The sequence below is a fragment of the Amblyraja radiata genome, chromosome 3 (assembly GCF_010909765.2).
Source record: "Amblyraja radiata isolate CabotCenter1 chromosome 3, sAmbRad1.1.pri, whole genome shotgun sequence".
Taxonomy (NCBI): domain Eukaryota; kingdom Metazoa; phylum Chordata; class Chondrichthyes; order Rajiformes; family Rajidae; genus Amblyraja; species Amblyraja radiata.
The window spans coordinates 43,207,925-43,228,589 of record NC_045958.1 but is presented as its reverse complement, the minus strand read 5'-3'; the positions used below and the strand labels follow the sequence as shown (position 1 = coordinate 43,228,589).

At 44.9% G+C, this 20,665-nt stretch overlaps 1 protein-coding gene across 2 annotated transcripts in view; it reads right to left on the bottom strand.

Annotated features, from left to right (window-relative positions):
* Positions 1 to 20,665, bottom strand: part of habp4 (hyaluronan binding protein 4) — a 43,071-nt gene that overhangs the window by 13,526 nt on the left and 8,880 nt on the right. The window contains exons 2-4 of one of the 2 annotated variants that reach the window (XM_033017711.1): positions 18,922 to 19,072; positions 12,362 to 12,508; positions 3,267 to 3,338 (exon numbers count right to left, since the gene is read on the bottom strand). In XM_033017711.1, the coding sequence (XP_032873602.1) occupies positions 3,267 to 3,338; positions 12,362 to 12,508; positions 18,922 to 19,072 (370 nt within the window). The remainder of the gene's footprint in view (positions 1 to 3,266; positions 3,339 to 12,361; positions 12,509 to 18,921; positions 19,073 to 20,665) is intronic. The other variant, XM_033017712.1, reaches the window with a different exon arrangement.

Below are 20,665 nucleotides of genomic sequence, written 5' to 3'. Positions count from 1 at the left end.
TTAATGTTTTATGTTTTATTCTTAATGGTTTACTGTATGTTGTGATGTTACTTGCGAGCGGAGCACCAAGGCAAATTCCTTGTATGTGTACATACTTGGCCAATAAACTTATTCATTCATTCGCTTATGCTTTGCATTTTACACCGCTCCCAGTAGTTTCAAAAATTAAATCCTCCATTCTTCCCTCGGTTCTGAGAAATTGCTTCCAAAATTATTAAAGTCAATTATTAAAGATGTAATAGCGGCGCATTTGGATAGCAGGATTGGTCCAAGTCAGCATGAATTTACGAATCATGCTTGACTAATCTGGAATTTTTTTAAGATGTAACAAGTAAAATGGATAAGGGAGAGCCAGTGGATGTAGTGTATCTGGACTTTCAGAAAGCCTTTGATAAGGTCCCACACTGGAGATTAGTGGGCACAATTAGAGCACATGGCATTGGGGGCAGGGTATTGACATGGATAGAAAATTGGTTGGCAGACAGGAAACAAAGTGATGGAATTAACGGTTCCCTTTCAAAATGGCAGGTAGCGGCTTGTGGGGTGCCGCAAGGCTCAGTGCTGGGACCGCAGCTATTCACAATATATATTAATGATTTAGATGAACGAATTAAAAGTAACAATAGCAAATTTGCAGATGACACAAAGCTGGATGGCAGTGTGAACTGTGAAGATGATCCTGTGAGGATGTAGGATGACTCGGACAGGTTGGGTGAGTGGGCAGATGCATGGCAGATGCAGTATAATGTGGATATATGTGAGGTTATCCACTTTGGTGGCAAGAACAAGGCGGCAAATTATTATCCAAATGGTGTCAGATTAGGAAAAGGGGAAGTGCAACGAGTCCTGGATGTTCTTGTACACCAGTCACTGAAAGTAAGCATGCAGGTACAGCAGGCCGTGAAGAAAGCTAATGGTAGCAATGTTACAAAATTTTGAGATTTTAAAAATCAAGTCTGTAATTTATCCCATCAGATAAAGCATAAAAATAAGTTTAATTTGACACCTTATTCACTTTCATATCTCAAGTATTTAAAAAGTTATGGCCATTTTCATACTCGGAAATGAGCATCTTGTTCCCTATTGATTTTCTATGGACATAACAAAAAAGTTGTGATCGTGAACAGTCAAAAGCCCATAACTTTCTTAAAAATTAAGAGAACTGAATGAAATTTTCAGTTATCATAGATTGAAGCATTCTGAAACAAATATAAAATAATCTTACTTGGATGACCTGAAATTAAAGCATATAATTAGTTAGTTACCTAATTGTAGCTAATTTCAGACTTCAATTACTAGATCTAAACATCTATCCATTTCTTAATAAATTATTAACATTTTTAAATAGCCTAAATGTCCAAATAATATTCACAAATAATTCACAATAAAACATGATTTTTAAATCTCATTTACATTAATTTATAGACCAAATGGAAGGAATTCAGTGTTCAATTGCTGTAAATAAATGCCCATTTAAATCAGCTTTCCAGTGGGTCCCTGTGGAACGCGCTGGTTTAGAACGTTCACATTGCGGTAGATTTGTGCCCCAAATGCCCAGAAAAATACTGCGCGATATAATGGGGCCAAATTGAGCTACTCGCAATATTAAACTTTGTATAAAGGGATCTTTAGAAGCCCTTTTTAATGTAAAAATATACAACCTAACTTCTGCTATTTGCTTTATGAGACTCTGCGGTTGCTGGCGGTCGCGGGTTTAGAGATTGATTTTTAAACTACTATAACTATTATACGAGGCCTTTAAACCTAATAATAGCTTTTGCGACGGGGTCTTCCAGCGATTTTTCGTTAATAATTAACTAGGCTGAACATCTTCGATTTGAACAGCCTAGAGAAAATCGCGTTTTAAACCCGCCCCCTCTAAACGGCGCCAAAATCGCGCACACCCGCAACGGCAGATTTTCAAAGACGCTTCAGGTACGCTTTGCAACATACCTACTAATGGCATGTTGGCCTTCATAATGAGAAGATTTGAGTATAGGAGTAAAGAGGTCCTTCTGCAGTTGTAGACGGCCCTGGTGAGATCACACCAGGAATATTGTGTGCAGTTTTGGTCTCCTAATTTGAGGAAGGACATTCTTGCTATTGAAGGAGTGCAGTGTAGGTTCACGAGGTTAATTCCCGGGATGGCAGGACTGTCATATGATGAAAGAATGGAACGACTGGGCTTATATGCACTGGAATTTAGAAGGAGGAGGGGGAATCTTATAGAAACATATAAAATTATTAAGGGATTGGACATGCTAGATGCAGGAAACATGTTCCCGATGTTGGGGGTGTCCAGAACCAGGGGCCACAGTTTAAGAATAAAGGGGTGGGCCATTTAGAACTAATCTGATGAAAAATGTTTTCACCCAGAGAGTTGTGAATTTGTGGAATTCTCTGCCTCAGAAGACAGTGGAGGCCGACTCAGTGGATGCATTCAAAAGAGTTAGATAGAGCTCTTAGGGATAGTGAAATCAAGGGATATGGGGATAAGGCTGATAGTGGATGATCAGCCATGATCACATTGAATGGCGGTCCTGGCTTGAAGGGCTGAATGGCCTACTCCTGCACCTATTTTGTATGTATCTATACAATATATAAAACATGGTTTCTCTTTCCACAGATGCTGCTGGACCGACTGGGTTTTTCCAACTTTTTTTGTTTTAGTTTCAAATTCCAGCATCTGCAGATTTATTTTCCATTACTGTTGACACTAACCTCGTTTCTATTTTGTAAGCTGCGTATTTACAGCATGCAGAAGCAGATTAAAATTTCACCTGTAAATTGATATTTTTATTCTTAGCTATCCCATGAACTATCTAAACTCATTAACCATGAAAGGTTTCCACACCATCCTGCTGTATCACAACTCCTCAATGCAACTGCACCTATGGCATGAGAAACTGATTCAGCATTAACAACATTTAAGATTGAGTGAAGCCTAGGAGCATTTTGGTTCCCAACTGAGGGCATTTTGGTTACAATTATTCCACAATTACCAAAACCAAAGAACATTCAATGTAAATGAGGGGAGAAGAAGCTATGAGCAAGAAAACCTATTCCTGCAAATTACTCAAGAACACTTAAAAAAAACCTTACACCCCACAAAAACCATCACCCTACCATCCACACTTCAGTTGCTGATGACTGCTGACAGTGCATGTGGACTTTGGTATATCCCGAGGTAGGAGTTCTGAGAATAAAGTAGGATATTGGCTGTTACACATTTCCACTGCATTTTCCTAAACACAGGAAATCCATACCTCGGATCATCTCCGATTGCTCCCCAGTTTCGAGATCCACTTCCACCCTTTTTATTCTCTGGTTTCATTCCCCTAAAAGAGAAAGTATCTTGTTCAACTCTTTTGTGTCGTCAACAGTTTGAATAACAACCCCAAAAAAGTATGATTGCTCATTAAATTCGGGCCAAAGATATCTGAAGGGAGGCCACAACAGGTGATCTAAACTGATCATTTTTGAAACTAGTCTTTCCAAGACCAGTTATCTTCCCAACCAAGAACAACAGGCAGGAAACCTGACCTTAACTTGTTTTCATCAAATTCTCCATTTATGCCACACACCATGTTGGTTATGTTGTAGGGTGCTTCCAGAATTCGACCAATGCAAATTACTACAACCCCAATATGCCTAACCCCTGCACAAAAATGATTTTCCTGCCTCTGGAGAGAATCAGAGCTTCTGTGCAAAGATATCGGACCCTAAAAGCCTGTGGTATACTTCTTGCAAAATCTTCATGGGAGTGTGCCAGGATGTTGGATAAAGGATTCAGTGTGACTGACAATCCCACAAAAGACTGAGCCTACAACCTGAACAAGGCCACATTTAGAGGGGGAAGTGAACGTCATTCTAGTTGAGATGCAATCAAAACATGTCTGGCAAGTCCATGGCATGAAATGGGGCAAAAAAATATTCGCCAGCCTTGCAAAAACTATTTGAAGTTTCCGCTTCCTCTTCACGAAACTAATTAAACAACATTAAAATCATAGGAACTATTGTGCTCTGGCAGGATTTACAGGAGCTACCTCAGGCACATATAGATACATATAGCGTCTTGGAAATACAATTAAGCAGTCCATGCAAGCATGTAGCAAGACTCATAGAGAACAAAAGAAGGAAAGGCTAAATTGCCCCTTCAAGCCTGAATTGAAACTATTCAATAGTCAAGGTTAATCACCTTAATAACATATTCTGACTCCCTTACCAAATTGCACGAATAAAATTATCCATCTTCTTGGATGCAGTTAACAACCTGGCCTCTACAGCCCCGTGATGGTGAATTGCACAGGTTAACCACACTAAGTCCAGAAATTTCTCCACGTGGAGACAAGAGACTGCAGATGCTGAAATTTTGAACAAAAACGTCTAGGATCTACTGAATCCCACGACAGAAAGCAAAGACCAAACAACACTTAGCTGAGCCAGACACCTTGTGTCACACTTATTCCAGAAGCCCCTTTTACCTACATTCACCAATCATAATCCGTGTGTAGATAAGGCTAATTAGTACTGTCTGACCTTGGAGTTGTTATTGAGCTCTTGTGGCTGGAACTTCTCGTCAGGCTGCTAGCGAGTCGCCAGCGGTGACAGGCTGTATGCAAAACCAACGTGGGCGTGAAGGCTCCACAGCTTCTCCCCTCAGCCACCAAGTCATACAAGGTGGCGACTGCCTGGCTTGTCTTGCCCCGTACCGGTCTGGTGGGTTGATTTTACGGCCTGATTTTGTTTGGTACTGCAGTGTGGGAAGGCTTTGACAGTAAGTGTTGGGGTCTTGTGACTTCGCCGGTTCGGTGGGTGAGGTAGTCGGTTGGTTCTCGACGTATGCTGGCTTTAACCGGTCGATGGGTATGGTGTCAGTTTTTCCGTTCCGATAGATCGCAAAACTTATGGGTAGGCGTTAGATGACTTGGTACGGGCCATCGTATGCTTGCTGAAGAGGTCGGCGGACGTGTCGGACCAAAACATGTGCAGCGTTGGAGGTCAGCAGGCACGTAGACCATTGCAGGTGTCACCGTGTCTGTGCTGGTCTGAGTAGCTGCATAGTTCGCCGTAATCGATCAACATACCTGTTGGATCATAGGATCAGTCTGTGGGGATCGGTGTGACAAATTCGCCGGGCAGCTTCAGAGTTGTGCCGTAAACCATTTCCGCCGATGAACATCCTAGGTCTGCTTTCACCGACATATGAATGCCAAGCAGAACCAGTGGCAACCGTTCACTCCAGTGCGATGTGTCTCCTCCGGCTGCCAGAGCGGCTTTCAACTGGCGATGGAACCGTTCAATCAGGCCGTTCGCTTGTGGATGATACGCAGTCGTTCGAATCCGGTTCGTACCCAAAAGGTCGGTTAGTGTTTGAAACTGCGCAGACTCGAATTGCGGTCCTCGGTCTGTTGTGATCGTGCTTGGGACTCCAAAGACCAAAATCCATCGGTCAAAAAAAGCGCGGGCTATTATTTCCGCTGAAATGTTGACGACTGGGTTAGAATCTTGCCATCTTGTGAACGGGTCTTCACAAATGAGCAGGTATGTGTAGTTTCTTGACGGCGTGAGTGGGCCGACCAAGTCCACGTGCATGTGCTCGAAACGGGTGTTCAGTACAGGAAACTCACCATAAAGGGTCCTAGTGTGCCTGGAGATCTTGGATTATTGACCGGTAGACACGTCTTCGCCCATAATCCAACTTCTTGCTTGATGAAAGGCCAGATGAAACGTTTAGAGATTAGTTTTATCGTAGCCTTCTTGCCCGAATATGATAAGTTGTGCAGCGCGCTGAAAGCTTCTCGGCGCATCGTCCTAGGCACAAACGGCCTTGGTTTGCCAGTGGAAGTGTCACATATGATGGTTTCTCTCGTGTCACCGATAGGTACATCTTCCAATTTTAGGGCTGTGTGCGTCCGGTGGTAATGGGCCAATAAACTTATTCATTAATTCATCATCGGGATCAGTACGTTGCGTGCGAGCCATGGCATAAAAATCGATGAGTGTGGCCGCATTCAGAGCATCCACCTCCTTGATCTTGATAGGGCGTCGGCAACCAGATTTGCTGATGTCACTGGAGAATTGCAGAACGAAGTCCAAGTGGCAAATTTTCCCGCGGTGAATAGCTCCCCACACTTGTATGAGTAGTGTATGCGAGCGGTTGGTGATCCGTATAAATAGTGAAGGGACGGCCTTCCAACAGATGGCGGAAATGCTTGACGGCGAGGTATATAGCCAAAAGTTCTCATTTGATCATACTGTACCTCACCTGAGTGGGTGATAATTTTTCCGAAAAGAATGCCAGAGGCCCAACGACGGCTCCCACGGCGTTGATGGAGGCATCAGTGTTGAGTGAAAATAAGGCATTGGGCCTCTGATGGACCAGCATAGTTGTGTCGGCGAGAGTCCTCTTAGCGGCGTTGAAGGCTTGCACTGCATCCTCGGGTAAACACAACGGTTTCTTTGAAGACGATTTGTCCGAACCTTTGAGTAAGTTGGTCAAGGGTAATGGGGAACCTGTGGCGTTCGGTAGAAATTCATCATCCCCAAAAATTGCCGTAATTAGTTTAGCAAATTTGGCACTGGGTAGTTTGGATTTCCTGCACCTTTGATTCGCCAGGCAGGATGCCGTTCTCCGTCACACGATGCCAGAGGAAAGTGAGTTTGCGAGCTCCAAGGCAGGAAGGCGCCACAAACTTTTCCTAATTTCAGATAAATCTCATGGCAGGTTTCCAGCACAACAGTAGTATGGTTTACACCAGATTCTCAGCACAGTAGCACTCTCTGCAAAGCACCTCCATGCATAATGTTTTATTACTAATCATAATTCTAATAGCATGTTCATTCCTGATAATGTATTCTGAACATTAAACGAAATACCAGTCCATGCTGTAAAACCAAGCTTAATTTATATTTCAGAATGAATTAATTTGAATTTTTAACTTCATTGCAGATTAAAAAGCCAATTTTGCAATTCCCCAAGTAACCAAAACAAACATAAATACGGAAAGCATTTGCATACAATTACTAGATTCCTCCTTTCTTAAAAAGGTTGCAAATGAAGCATTCATTTCATGCATGAGCCAAACATAATGACTTTCATCAGCCCTGCTTACTATCTTAAGTTTTGTCCAATCTAATCCAAATTATATACTTACAAAGGCATATTACTGAAAACACCATTGGCGCATTTGCAATGTTTGGAATTCTTATTTATAGATCAAAAGTATACTGGAATCCTCATTACTTAAAACGATTTTTTCTCAATCTCCGCTAGCTTAGTTCTATCCAGCTCTGGTTTTCAGCAATGCAATGCAAATTGCAATGCAAAATCTCCAATGGAAAATCAAGTCCAGTTGACATGTAACATTAATTCCAATCACTATCAACAAGTCCAATAGATCAAAAATCTGAACTATGACATCTCTCTGCTAAAAGTTGAGTGGAGGTTAAGAATCTCAGTTAGCTCTGGTTTTAACCCATATATCTTTCTGACTTGTGATTAATCTTTGCTGCTGCAAAAATAGTAAAATGGTCTGGAAGCATCAAACTTGACTCAAATAATATTTACATTGTAATTCCAAGTAGTAGGTTGCTTTTAATCCATTTTGCATTTAAAGGGATTGAACATCAAAATCAAGGCCGTTGAGTCGTTTTCAGAAGCTCAGATACTGGTTTTCCTGCCACTGAGAAAGATGCAGATTATCCAATATTCAAAGGAAATTCTTGGCTACGTCTCAACTCTCTTCCTTGCTTGGTGCTTCTTTTAAAAACCTTGCATTATTCAGATTATGAGAGTTAATGTTTCAAACTTAAACACTTGATTGTTACATAACACATTTCAAGTAAGAGCATCTTAAATGCTATAGACAACTACTTTTTGATGTGTGCTAACATGCACCAAAATTTGAAATTTCCCGAGGAATGACTGACCAAATTGATAATATTGGCAGTCATAGTCAAGACTCCAGAAAAACTAATTTCTTTGATAAAACTAGAGTGAATAGATAGATAGAATACTACAGCATAGGAACAGGCCCTTTGGCACATCATGCTGAACATGATGCCAAGATAAACTAATCTGATTATCTGCATGTGATCCTTCCCTCTCCATCTCCATGTGCCTATATAAAAGCCTCTTAAATCCCACTATCGTATCTGCCTCCACCAACATCCATGGGAACACGTTCCAGCCACCCAGCGGGTCTGGGTGCGCGTTCTCCAGTCTACCACTCGCATCTGCTCCCTCTCTCTCTCGCTGTTACACCCCACACTCCCGCTACCTGTTCCTTTGGGGGGGATGAGGAGTTGACCATTTATGGGAGTCTCTCTGGAATCGAGAATTTCATTGCTCATTCGTATTCATAGATGAGGCTGAAGAATTCCATTGCCTTGAAATTAGCAGAATAGTGAAATTCAACAGAAACTATCATCGTTGTGTTCCAGTCTGGAATACATTAATTTTCCTATAATATGACCACATGGCACCCCCGTTCCTCTGATTAAATATATTTTTACACATACATTTTGAATAAAGATAAGAATTTATACATAGTTTCTTCAGCCAGCGAGTTCGCTTTTTCTTTATGGCGAATGACCTTTGAAAAATCCCATGATTCCTTGCGTTTTTCGGAATACCGAACTCGCTTATAATGTTGTAATCAGCATTACTCCAATTTAATACCTTTCCTCAAGCTCCAGATTTATCCTGATTCAAAATAATATTAAAATTTAGAACATAGAAAAAGGACTTCTGATGCAGGTTAATAAATAAAATGGGACACAAAGTACTGGAGTAACTCAGTGGGCCAGGCAGCTTCCCTGCAGAAGAATGATAGGTGGTGTTTTGGGTCGACCCTACTTCGGGGGGGGGGGGAGGGGGGGGGGAGGGAAAGCTGGAAAAGGTGATCTCTTGTACAGCTCACCTCTGCCCCAGAAGAAATCCCATTGGTCCAAAAATCTATAACTGTGGCCTCTGCACCAACTCTAGAGCCACACATTCATCTGTCATATCAACCTATTCTAACCTTCACAAGCACGTTACTGTGAGAAATCCAGAGATTACTATCCTCAAAGTCCTCCTTTTGCCTTAAGGGCCTGTCCCACTTTCACGACCTAATTCACGACCTTTTTTACTCGTGGACATTTTTCATCATGTTGAAAAAACGCCCCGACCTACTTGATGCCACGAGTACCTACGACTAGCATTATGACCTGCTACGACCTACCTTCGACCTCGTGACGACCATGCTGCGAGTACGAGTCAAGGGCAAACTCGGCAGAAGTCGTGAATTAGGTCGTGAAAGTGTGACAGGCCCTTAACTCCATTCACTCTGCAGGACCACAGATATTTTTGATGTCATTTGTGCCAACATGCACAAGGACTTCTTGGAGCTCCTCCTCCCCCTCTAGAATGGTCTGCAGCCACTCAAGACATCCTACACCTCGTATCAGGGAGGTAACACTATCTTGGGAGTATTTTTGATGCCACAGAATCTCCTGTGTGTCCCTCTAACCGCAATCACCCAATCGCAATCTAACCACAATCACTCCAATCGCAATTACCCTGTCCATCTTCACCTTTCTCTGCTGTGCCTCTGAACCAGGCCCGCCACCACAGAACTGACTACTGCTGCTCTCCCCTGACGGGTCATTCCCCCTCAACAGTATTCAAAAGAGTATACCTGTTTGAGGGTAATGGCCACAGGGGATTCCTGCACTCTCTGCCTGGGAGTCACCAGATATCCACAACAGTGATGAAAATGTTAATTAAAGACAAGCATGCTGACATTTTCACTGCAGAAACGGCAAATAATTGGGTCCAAGAAGTAATGAAGCAGCTTGCCATTGATGATTTAAGCTATTTGCTCATCTTACAAAGGCATGCACTCTATTGTCATCTCTACTCAGTGAGTTTACATTTTGAACTTCTAGCCTTTTCTCAGAAGGTTCACCATCTGTCTTTTACCCCCACATTAGTTGTCAGCCTCCCAGTTTTAGATCAGTTATCTGCTACAATCTACTTTCAGTCACAACCCTTTCATCAGCAAACGTCTGCAGCTCAGATTTATTCCATACAGATCCAAACTGAAATTCCACCCAACCACAAATGGTGGCACTGTTACTAGCTGCCTCCGCCCACAGTCTGGTTGTCTTTTTTATTTTGTCATGTTTAGAGTGTGTTTTTTTTTGTTTTTTTCAGTATTTTATGTGGGGGGGAAGCGGGTAGGGTAGGGGGGAACCGTCCTTCAGTCGCTTCCTGGCAAGGATGCGGCTATTACCCGAGTCGCGTCCTCACCCCCCCACCTCGCGGCCTACCAACTGGATTGGCACGGCCTTTCCTGCCGGGACCGGACCAGAGCTTCAGCAGCTGTGGCGTTGCGCTCGATACATCGCGGACCGGGAGAGGCCTTACCTGGGATCGCCGCTTGGAGGTCCGGAGTGTTGGGCCGCTGCTCCAACATCGCGGAGCTGTGGGTGCGGAGCTCCCAACGCGGGCGGCACTGACTTTAACATCGCGGAGTCCTGGGACCCTTTGCCAGGGGTCGCCAGCGCGAATCTCCGCCCAGCGCAGCCTGTGGACATCGGGAGCCGCAGACTCCGGTGGAAGGTGGCCAATTCTGAGGACCAGGCCGCTGAGGATGTTATCCCGTTCGACGTCGGGGTTCCATTGATCCCTCCGAGAGGGCCTGAACATCGGGCCGCCTATGGCGGCGACTACGGTGTGCTCAGGAGGCCCCGACCACGGGTGAAAATTGGGGAACATCAGCGAGGAGATTGACTGGACTTTGGTTCCTTCCCTCACAGTGGGGAACTTTGGTGCCGCTGTGGGGATGTTTGTGTTGTGGACTATTGTGTTCTGTGTTTTTGTGTTTTTTTTATTTTATTTTTGTATGACTAAGGGAAAAAGAATGTTGTTGTATCTTAATTGAAGACAATGACAATAAATTAAATCAAATCAAACCACAATTAAAGATATCTTCAAGCAATTCAGTTATCAATGATAGGGTTTGGCATATTCTAAGATCCACACTTAATATCACTCATGACCTTCAGCAGCATTAACTCAAATTTTCTGATCTGCAGTTCAATTTCACCTCTCTCCACACTGCCCTTCCCTACCCCCCGCCCCTCTCCCTTCAATTGCCTCAGAACTCACCTCTCAATCTCATCCCAATCTGTGATTTCACTATATTCTGATCTTCCTTGTCCAAGTCAAAATTATCTCTCTATCGAGACCTTGGCATCATCCTGTGTGAATCTGCCTTACTAAATTCCATTGCTTTTATATCAATGCCCACTCCTTTTGTACTGGAACATTTTTCAATTTCAGAATAATCTAGATTCTTCAATGTGGCTACTTATCCATCTAGATCTTGTAATTGTTATCTGTCAATGTGACAAAGACGGTCCCAATTTTATACCCAAGATCAAATTCCATGTCATTAAACCTGTAGAAATATATTGATGTGGTGAATCAACCCTCAACATTCAGGAGGCATTATACAGCTTTCTATGCCATTTTCTTTCTGTTGATTCTGTTGAATATAGTTGTTGTATATACAAAGAAGTGTCTTATACAAATTGTAGCTTTCCGTTCTTACTATCTGAACTGTCCATTCTTACTATCCGAACTGGTAAAAACTGTGTCTTCTCTCCGGTGCCAGCTCTCGTCTGACCAGATAACTCCTGTCATAACGCTTAGTTCAATGCAGGTCACGTCAATCTACATAAATCCACACCCATCTACGTATCAAAATCCCACCCCCAAGCGTTCAACATGATACAACTAGAAATATCTAGACAAAATACTAATATACTAACAGTAACTAACTTAAGCATAAATGGCTCCTACACAGTCCCTTCCATACAGTTCAGACTCAAAGCCTTGCTGCTCATTCAACATCCAGCAAGCAACATCACAACAGAATATTTCAAAACATACTACCACCCCTTTAAATCACTCCATAATGTGGCAGAAAAGCCAAATTCAAAATATGCTTTCATCTTCATGCCAGCCAAGGTATGGACACCGAACAATGCACAAATACTGTATTTCACTTTCAATCAACTCACTTGGCATTTGAAGTTAAGTGCACATAACACTTAATGGATGAATTACCAAAATCTTTGTAAATCAAAGGTAGACTAATTAAGCTTATGTTAACCCTGTTTATATATTAAAGCAATAAAAGGCCAATACAGTATTGTTGCTAAATTACAACTGCATACGTACACAAGATTCATAAAATGTCAATGTACCAAGCCTGTGACTTTTCTTATAAATAGACATACCTCTTCATATTCGATTTCCAAAGCATTAAAATCCTAATTTACTCAAAGTATCATCCAAGCAACTCACACTTTGTCATTTCCACTGTGTCTTTCAAACTCTCGTCTTCCTCTTGGATCAAAACCATTGACACTTCTTGGAAATCCACCTCTTCCACGGCCACGCCCTCTTCCACCTCGCCCTCTCATTGAAGCTCTATCCATCCTGTCAGTTGGTCTGCAAAATTAAAAAAGTTAATTGCAATGAATGTTAATGATTTCATTAAAGTTCATGCAATGGCCACATACTATTAATAAATTATATACAGGAGCACTTTATACACTCTTATTCAACCTAATAAATAGTCTAGTCCATTTCTTAATTGATTTTCAGACTCCCAGTATTTTAGCAATGGTGAGCTGAAATTTTAGTCACCTTGTGACATTGCTAATCTGCTGGAGTAGGTATCCCATTTCTGTATTCATATCGCATCAAAAATACGGCAGTGCAGCACTCTGATAATTAAATATCTCCAATTTCTTTTGCCAAAATATATTCTGATCTGTATATATTTCCAATAACTTGTTCAAGAGTAACAGAGGCAATCCCAGGATATGGTACCATGCATGATATGCTGCAGTGAAAGCTTACTGGTTCTCAAAATATATGGCAGTATACCAGAAAAAACCCATTATACCATAGAAAATATTATATTGAACATTAAAAAAAGCTTTGTCGCTTTTTGAGAACCAAACTTTTTAATGGGGCCAAAGTTTTTGATCATGCTCTCCAATTCTTTCATAAAGCTTTCTTATCTGCTGAGATACTTTTGATAGGCAGCAAGATAATTTCACACCATCTATCAGAGAATAGTCAGACTTGGCAATAACCCATGCAACTACCAAACATACGTTAAACATATAACACATCAAAAGTTTGCTTCTTACAATATAAAGCAATATCAAAACTGTAGTCTGAAGAAGGGTCCTGACTGGAAACATCACCTATCCATGTACTCGAGAGATGCTGCCTAACCCACAGAATTACTCCAGCATTGTCTTTAAAAAAATATATAAACCAGCATCTGCTGTTCCTCATGTCTAATTGAACATTATCTTGTTTGATTTACACTTGACATTAACTAGGTTCTCAGCTAATTTTTGTCAAAGTAGGAGATGATTTATGATGATATCATTGATATCTTACATACAGCGTTTTAAAATGATTGTGAGAAAATGCAACAAAATAAGCTTTATGTAAAACTGATGAGAGTAGAATGAGCAGCAGTGGTGGCATGGACATGATAATAAGGACAAGAAACAAACATCACAAATGGATATGTTTTTTAAGGTTGAAGACAACAATGCTTCTCCATGCAATGGCCAGCACTTTTTTTTTTCGAGACACAGGGTGGAAAATGGGGCCCACTGGGTACGCGCCGATCAGCGATCCCCACATTCTAACACTATCCGACACACAACAAGGACAATTTTTACATTTACCAAGCCAATTAACCTACATACCTGTATGTCTTTGGAGTGTGAAAGGAAACCGAAGATCTCAGAGAAAACCCACGCAGGTCACGGGGAGAACGTACAAACGCGGTACAGACGGCACCCGTAGTCGGGATCAAACCCGGGTCTCCGGCGCTGCAAGCGCTATAAGGCTGCAACTCTACCGTTGCACCACCGTGTCGCCCGCATTCAAACCACTACTTTTGTTGACAATAATTTGAGAATAGAGGGTGTCATTTTTAATTTTTTTATGACAAGTTTAAGATGTGCAGCAACCAAGAGGAGGAAAGTGATAATCTTCAAAGTGTATAAACAAGCTGTTATAATGGTGAGACACACACAGAAGTGATAGATATATATGAAACATTCAAATAATGACTCAGCTACAACTGGAATATGCAGTCCCATTCTAGTCACTGCTCTAAAGATAGGAAGGCCTGAAAGACGGTAGAGATTTACTCAAATGGTCCCAGAGATGAGGAAGCAGTTAACGAAGGTAGATCATAAAAGTTAAGATTCTTCTTTGAACACAAAAACCTAAGAAGATTTGATAAACGTGATTTGATAAATGTGTTCAAAAAGTCAACAGTTTAAAAAGTCTTCTGCGTTGTGAAAATTCTATGAAAGCTAACAATATGCAAAAGCTTTTCTCACGTTTACTCCAAGGGTGGTACCGCAGAGTAAGAGGTGTGGGGGGCTCAGAGGAGAGGGGTGTGCGGGTAGTGTAGAAGTCAGTGGTAGGGGAAGTGGCATTGTTGGCAGTAGACAAAGGGAATCATTATCATTAAGGGTCCTCCCTGGAAAGTTCGGGAACTCGGTGAAGACAGTGACTTCGACCTGCAGGCAGCCAGGAAAGAAGCAAGAAACGACAGCGTTGGTTGCCTTGGCCTGGAGGTGCCTGTGGAGACTTCTCGACCCGGTGGCAATGGTGTCAGGGGTCCCATCCTAGAGGTGGTCAGGTATGCAGGAATGTTCATGATCATGCAGTGGGGCCTCCGGCCTGGGAGCGGTTGGGTCCTGTGGTGTCGGAGGGTGTCCATGCTTGGAGGCACGCAGGTTTGTGATCCTTGGTGGATGCCTGACAAGAGAAACTCTAATTGATGGCATGGATCCAGTGACAGATAAAGTAGAGGGGAGGTCAGGGCAAATCTGGGAGAGCAAATCCCAGAGCTGTGGAAACAACAGCAAGAAAGCAAAATTCTAATACATACTAGACCAAGTGCAGACCCGTTGGGTCTGTTCCCCCAACGTGCGGTAGGGGGGGGGGGGGGGGGGGGGGGGGGAGGCGGCACGCAGCGTCACACACACTAACTAACCCCCCCCCCCCCCGCACACGCTAATTACCCCCTTGATATTATATTGATATTATTAATTTGCTCCTTTTACCCCATAACCACCCTATCTACTGACACATAGCCCCCAACTTGCACACATCTAGAGAGGGGGGGGGGGCGGGCGGGGGTAGAGAGTGAGGGCAGAGAGAGAAGGGGCAGAGGCAGAGAGAGAGAGACAGAGACACAGAGAGAGGGGCAAGAGGGATGGGGGGGTGGAGGATAAGAGGGAGGGTGGGTGAGGGGGGAAAGGTGGGGGAGGAGAGAGAGAGGGGGTGAGAGAGGGGGTGCTGAGAGGGGGGTGAGGTGGGGAGCAGGGAGGGGGGAGGGAAGATGGTAGGGGGTGTGGAGGGGAGGGGGTTTAGGGGAGGGAGGGGGAGGGGTTGGAGGGGATGGAGGGGGGAGAGGGGGGGGGAGCGAGAAGGGGGGGGAGAGAGAGGGGGGGGAAAGGAGAGGGGGGGAGGAGAGGGGGAAGAGGAGAAGGGGGGGAGAGGAGAAGGGGGGAGAGGAGAAGGGGGGGAGAGGAGAAGGGGGGGGATGAGGAGAAGGGGGGAGCGGAGAAGGGGGGGGGGAGAGGAGAAGGGGGGGAGAGAGAGGGGGAGAGAGAGGAGGGAGAGGAGGAGAGGGAGGGGAGCGGGGGGAGAGAGGGGGAGAGGAGAGGGGGGAGAGGAAGAGGGGGGAGAGGAGAGGGGGGAGGGGAGAGGAGAGGGAGGGAGAGGAGAGGGAGGGAGAGGAGAGGAGGAGAGGGGGGAGAGGAGAGGGGGAGAGGAGAGGGGGGGGGAGAGGGGGGGAGAGGAGAGGGGGGAGAGGAGAGGGGGGGAGAGGAGAGGGGGGGAGAGAGAGGAGGGGGGAGGAGAGAGGAGAGGGGGGGAGAGAGGAGAGGGGGGGAGAGGGAGAGGGGGGGAGAGGAGAGGGGGGGAGAGGAGAGGGGGGGAGGAGGAGAGGGGGGGAGAGGAGAGGGGGGGAGAGGAGAGGGGGGGAGAGAGAGGGGGGGAGAGGAGAGGGGGGAGAGGAGAGGGGGAGAGGAGAGGGAGAGGAGAGGGAGGGGAGAGTGAGAGGGGGGGGAGAGGAGAGGGGGGGGGAGAGGAGAGGGGGGGACGAGGACGAGAGGGGGGGGAGAGGAGAGGGGGGGAGAGGAGAGGGGGAGAGGAGAGGGGGAGAGGAGAGGGGGGAGAGGAGAGGGGGGGGGAGGAGAGGAGAGGAGAGGGGGCAGAGGAGAGGGGGGAGAGGAGAGGGGGGGGAGAGGAGAGGGGGGGCAGAGGAGAGGGGGGCAGAGGAGAGGGGGGGAGAGGAGAGGGGGAGGAGGAGAGGGGGGGGTGAGAGAGGGGGGGAGGAGAGGGGGGAGGAGGACGAGGGGGGAGGAGGAGAGGGGGGGAGGAGGAGAGGGGGGAGGAGGAGAGGGGGGAGGAGGAGGAAGGGGAGGAGGAGAGGGGGGAGGAGGAGAGGCGGAAGGGAGAGGGGGAAGGAGGAGGAGAGGGGGAGGGAGGGGGGGGAGAGGGGGGAGGAGGAGGAGGGGGGGAGGGGGGAGGAGAGGGGGGAGGAGGAGAGGGGGGGAGGAGGCGGGGGGGGTGGAGGAGGGGGGGGAGGGGGAGTGTGGGGGGGGGTGGGGAGGGGGGGGGGGGGAGGGGGGGGGGGGGAGGAGAGGGGGGGAGGAGGAGAGGGGGGGAGGAGGGAGAGGGGGGGAGGAGGAGAGGGGGGAGGAGGAGAGGGGGGGAGGAGGAGAGGGGGGGAGGAGGAGAGGGGGGAGGAGGAGAGGGGGGAGAAGGAGAGGGGGGAGGAGGAGAGGGGGAGGAGGAGAGGGGGAGGAGGAGGGAGGGGAGGAGGAGGAGAGGGGAGGGAGAGGAGAGGGAGGGAGGAGGTGAGGAGGAGGGAGGAGGAGAGGGGAGGGAGGAGGAGAGGGGAGGGAGAGGAGAGGGGAGGGAGAGAGAGAGGAGAGAGAGAGGAGAGGGGAGGGAGAGAGAGAGGGGAGGGAGAGGAGAGGGGAGGGAGAGGAGAGGGGAGGGAGAGGAGAGGGGAGGGAGAGGGGATGGAGAGGAGGGGGGGGGGGAGAGAGGAAAGGGGGGGGAGAACCTAAAAAACATTTTAGAACCAAAAAAGGCACATTCTGCAAGCATTGTAGAACCAAAAGAGACACTTTTTGCAAACATTTTAGAACCAATAGACACATTCTGCAAGCGTTTTAGAACCACTAAGGACACTTACATTTGAGTGGACATGTGTTCAGTGTTATTCACAGCTCAGAGAAACGTGACCCTCTGCCTTCCTCCAGCTTGCAGACACTGATTGAGGCACACCACTTCCTGGTTTTATATTCCCTCCCCCCTGCCGCCAGCAGGTGCAGCAGAGAGAATGGGGGATTTTGTTAAATCATTAATATCTCTGTCATTTTTCATCGACGGGAAAAATCCTCGGCACACATACGGCGGAGGGGGGCTCTGAGCAAGGTGGCCAAAAATGACGGCCGTAGGTGGCGGCGTTCTCTCGGAAATAGCAGCACAGATGGCCAAAACCGGTCAAGAACAGACTTTTAGTAATATGGACAACAGGAACCGTTGATAGATCAGCCATGATTGAATGGCGGAGTAGATTTGATGGACCGAATGGCCTAATGCTGCTCCTATCACTTACGACCTTGTGATGGTCCAATTCTACACGGCCATCGTAGAATCTGTTCTCACCTTCTCCATCATGGTCATGTTTGGCTCAGCCACCAAGCACGACACCTGGAGGCTGCAGCGAATCATCCGATCAGCAGAGAAGGTTATTGGCTGCAACCTTCCCTCCATTGATGAACTGTACACTGCAAGGGCCAGGAAGCGAGCGGGCAAGATCATCTCTGACCCCTCTCACCCTGGCCACAAACTCTTTGAATCACTCCCCTCTGGAAGGCGACTCCGAACTGTCAAAGCTGCCACAACCAGACCAGTAAAAACAGTTTTTATCCACGAGTAGTTGCTCTACTCAACAGCCAAAAATCTGTAGCCTCCCTTTGATCTGGTATTTTGTTGGTTCACATGCTTGATCAATGGTGTTTTATCATTAATGTTTTATTATTATTAATGTTTAGTGTTTTCTGAGTCATTCATAACTGTCACTGTATGTCATGTTGTTACTTGTGGGCGGAGCACCAAGGCAAATTCCTTGTATGTGAATACTTGGCCAATAAACTTACTTACTTATGACCCTTCTAAACTAGAAACAAAAATCAGAGTGCAGTGTACTTCAGTTAACAGTTAGAGCATTTGAAATAGGGCCACTGCATTTAGAAGTTAGTTATGGCAGATCCATGAATTATTGTAAAATCATATACAACTACACCTAGTAGTAAAACATCAAAGAAGTCAATCATTTAGTACTACTATTTTCTCAACTTTATGACGAGAAATATCAAACTTGATGACCCATATTACAAATTTAAAAAGTAATCTTAATAAATAAGCAGCCATTCATTCTTAAGAGCAGAAATAGACAAAGTCATGTGACAAGGAATGTAGTTTATTTAATTGCTACTGGTCCATATCCCTGATCAGTTATTTCATAGGGCAGAAAAGAAAGAGACATTTAAAAACAAATGTGTTAACAATTCACCACAGACAACCTAGAGTGATCAGACATTGCATGTTACACTAGCACCTGAACAAGGAAAGTGAAGAGTACAGAAACTACTCCAAGTTACAATGAAGAACTACCCTGCAATGCATCACATTTCAGCCTAGACTGTGACTTTTAATATTCATACCCCTCTGCTCCCCAACCCTTCATCAATTTTAACTAACATGTTCAATGAACAGGGAATTGGTCTTACACTTCAAATGAAAATTCAGCAGCTCCTTCCATTTCATTAGGACGACGTTCTCGGAACACAACTCGCCGATCTGATCGTTCCGTTTTCCTCTCAACATCATGGTTTTCATTCTGTCCTCTGATTTCTGTCCGCTTTGGGCCTCTCCTTGGTCCTGATCAAACAAAAGTTTAGTTAAACGTAGTTTGAGCAGTTCCAGTGATAAAATCTACTCAGGTCATGCATTTAAACTATGCATTTAACATTTTTTTAAATTGCTGGAAACACTCAATAGATCAGGCAGAATTATGTGGAAGGACAGTTTCTCTTTCCACTGATTATGTTTTGTTTTCATGTTTCAGATATCCAATTCTGATTTTCATATATTCAAAATAGTCTGTTCTAAACAAAAAAGATATATTTGCAGTCCTGTTCCACAACTTTACCATATATACAAGGTCCAATCCCAAGGTTTGATAACTGATAAGGCTGAATTACGATTTTAAAAAAGTGTAAGGTAGACTTTTTTTTAACATAATTCAGCCATATCATAATCTCTTGTTATGGACGCCCTGAAGGCTCTTGATAAGATCCACAGCAAAGCTGAAGCACATGGCATAAAAGGGACAATGATAGCATGGATGAGAAGCTAGCCAAGTAACATAATGGTGAATTGTATTCAATCCCAGTCATGTTATAGGAGGATGTGAAGAGGTTAGAAGATTTGCAATTATGGTATGGAATGATGGACTACATTTCCAAAAGTCCCAACAAGAGAGCCTGGGACACTTTTCCTTAGAGACAACAAAGGAAAGTTATGATGTTATATAAAATGATGAGGGGTCTAGACAGAGTAGATAACAGCTGGCCGTTCCCTTTGATGAAGTGGTAGAGGACACAAGATCACATTTATAAATGAGGACAATAACTAAGAGACGGAGAGAGTCTTCAACACACGTACACACTGTCTGCAGATGCCAAGGATGTAGTTTCCATTGCCGCCATAAAGAGAGGACTGGATAAATAAGTGGTGAAGAAAAGTTTCCATGGCTGAGGAGAAAAGGCCAGAATGTGGAAATAGAAAGTTACTCTGGTAAAGAGCCAGCCTTGTACAATGGGATGAATAATCTCCTCCTATGCTATAATTATCCAGTGATCAAAAATCTTATTAGACCATGCCAGTATTTTTTCTTTACATTAAAATTCAGCTAGCTTATCCTTTAAATCTAGTGAAGATAGAATTATTAAAAGTTTTCAAACCTACTCTTCTGGAAAAAAAAGTACAACCAGGTTAAATCCAAATGCAATCAATCTGATTAATCCACTAGCTTTTGATTTGTAATTTGTGGTACTAACAAGAATGGCTTGGAATAAATGCATACAGCACCTATTTGTGCTACAAGTTGAACACTGATTTTCTGGCACCCTCGGTTCAAGAACCTTTCTGGGTTAACCATTTTTCTGGACCAACAGAGGACACGTGATAATGAAACAACTATACACCTCCCGTGTCTCTAAAGCACCATGGAGTGCCAGAAACTTAAATAACACAAATATAAAATATAAACTGAAGGTGAATGGAATGATCTGCCGACCCATCCCCAGCTCCCACCGCCTCCAAAATCATTTAGACCCCCAGCTTCCAACCATACACCGACTCGCAAGGTGCACCAGTGAGTCCTCCTTCAAAGCGCCGTTGGCGGATTTGCAAGCAGCCAACGGCTATAGCGATAGCGGCCGCTGCTTGCAAGTCCACCAACGGCGCTTT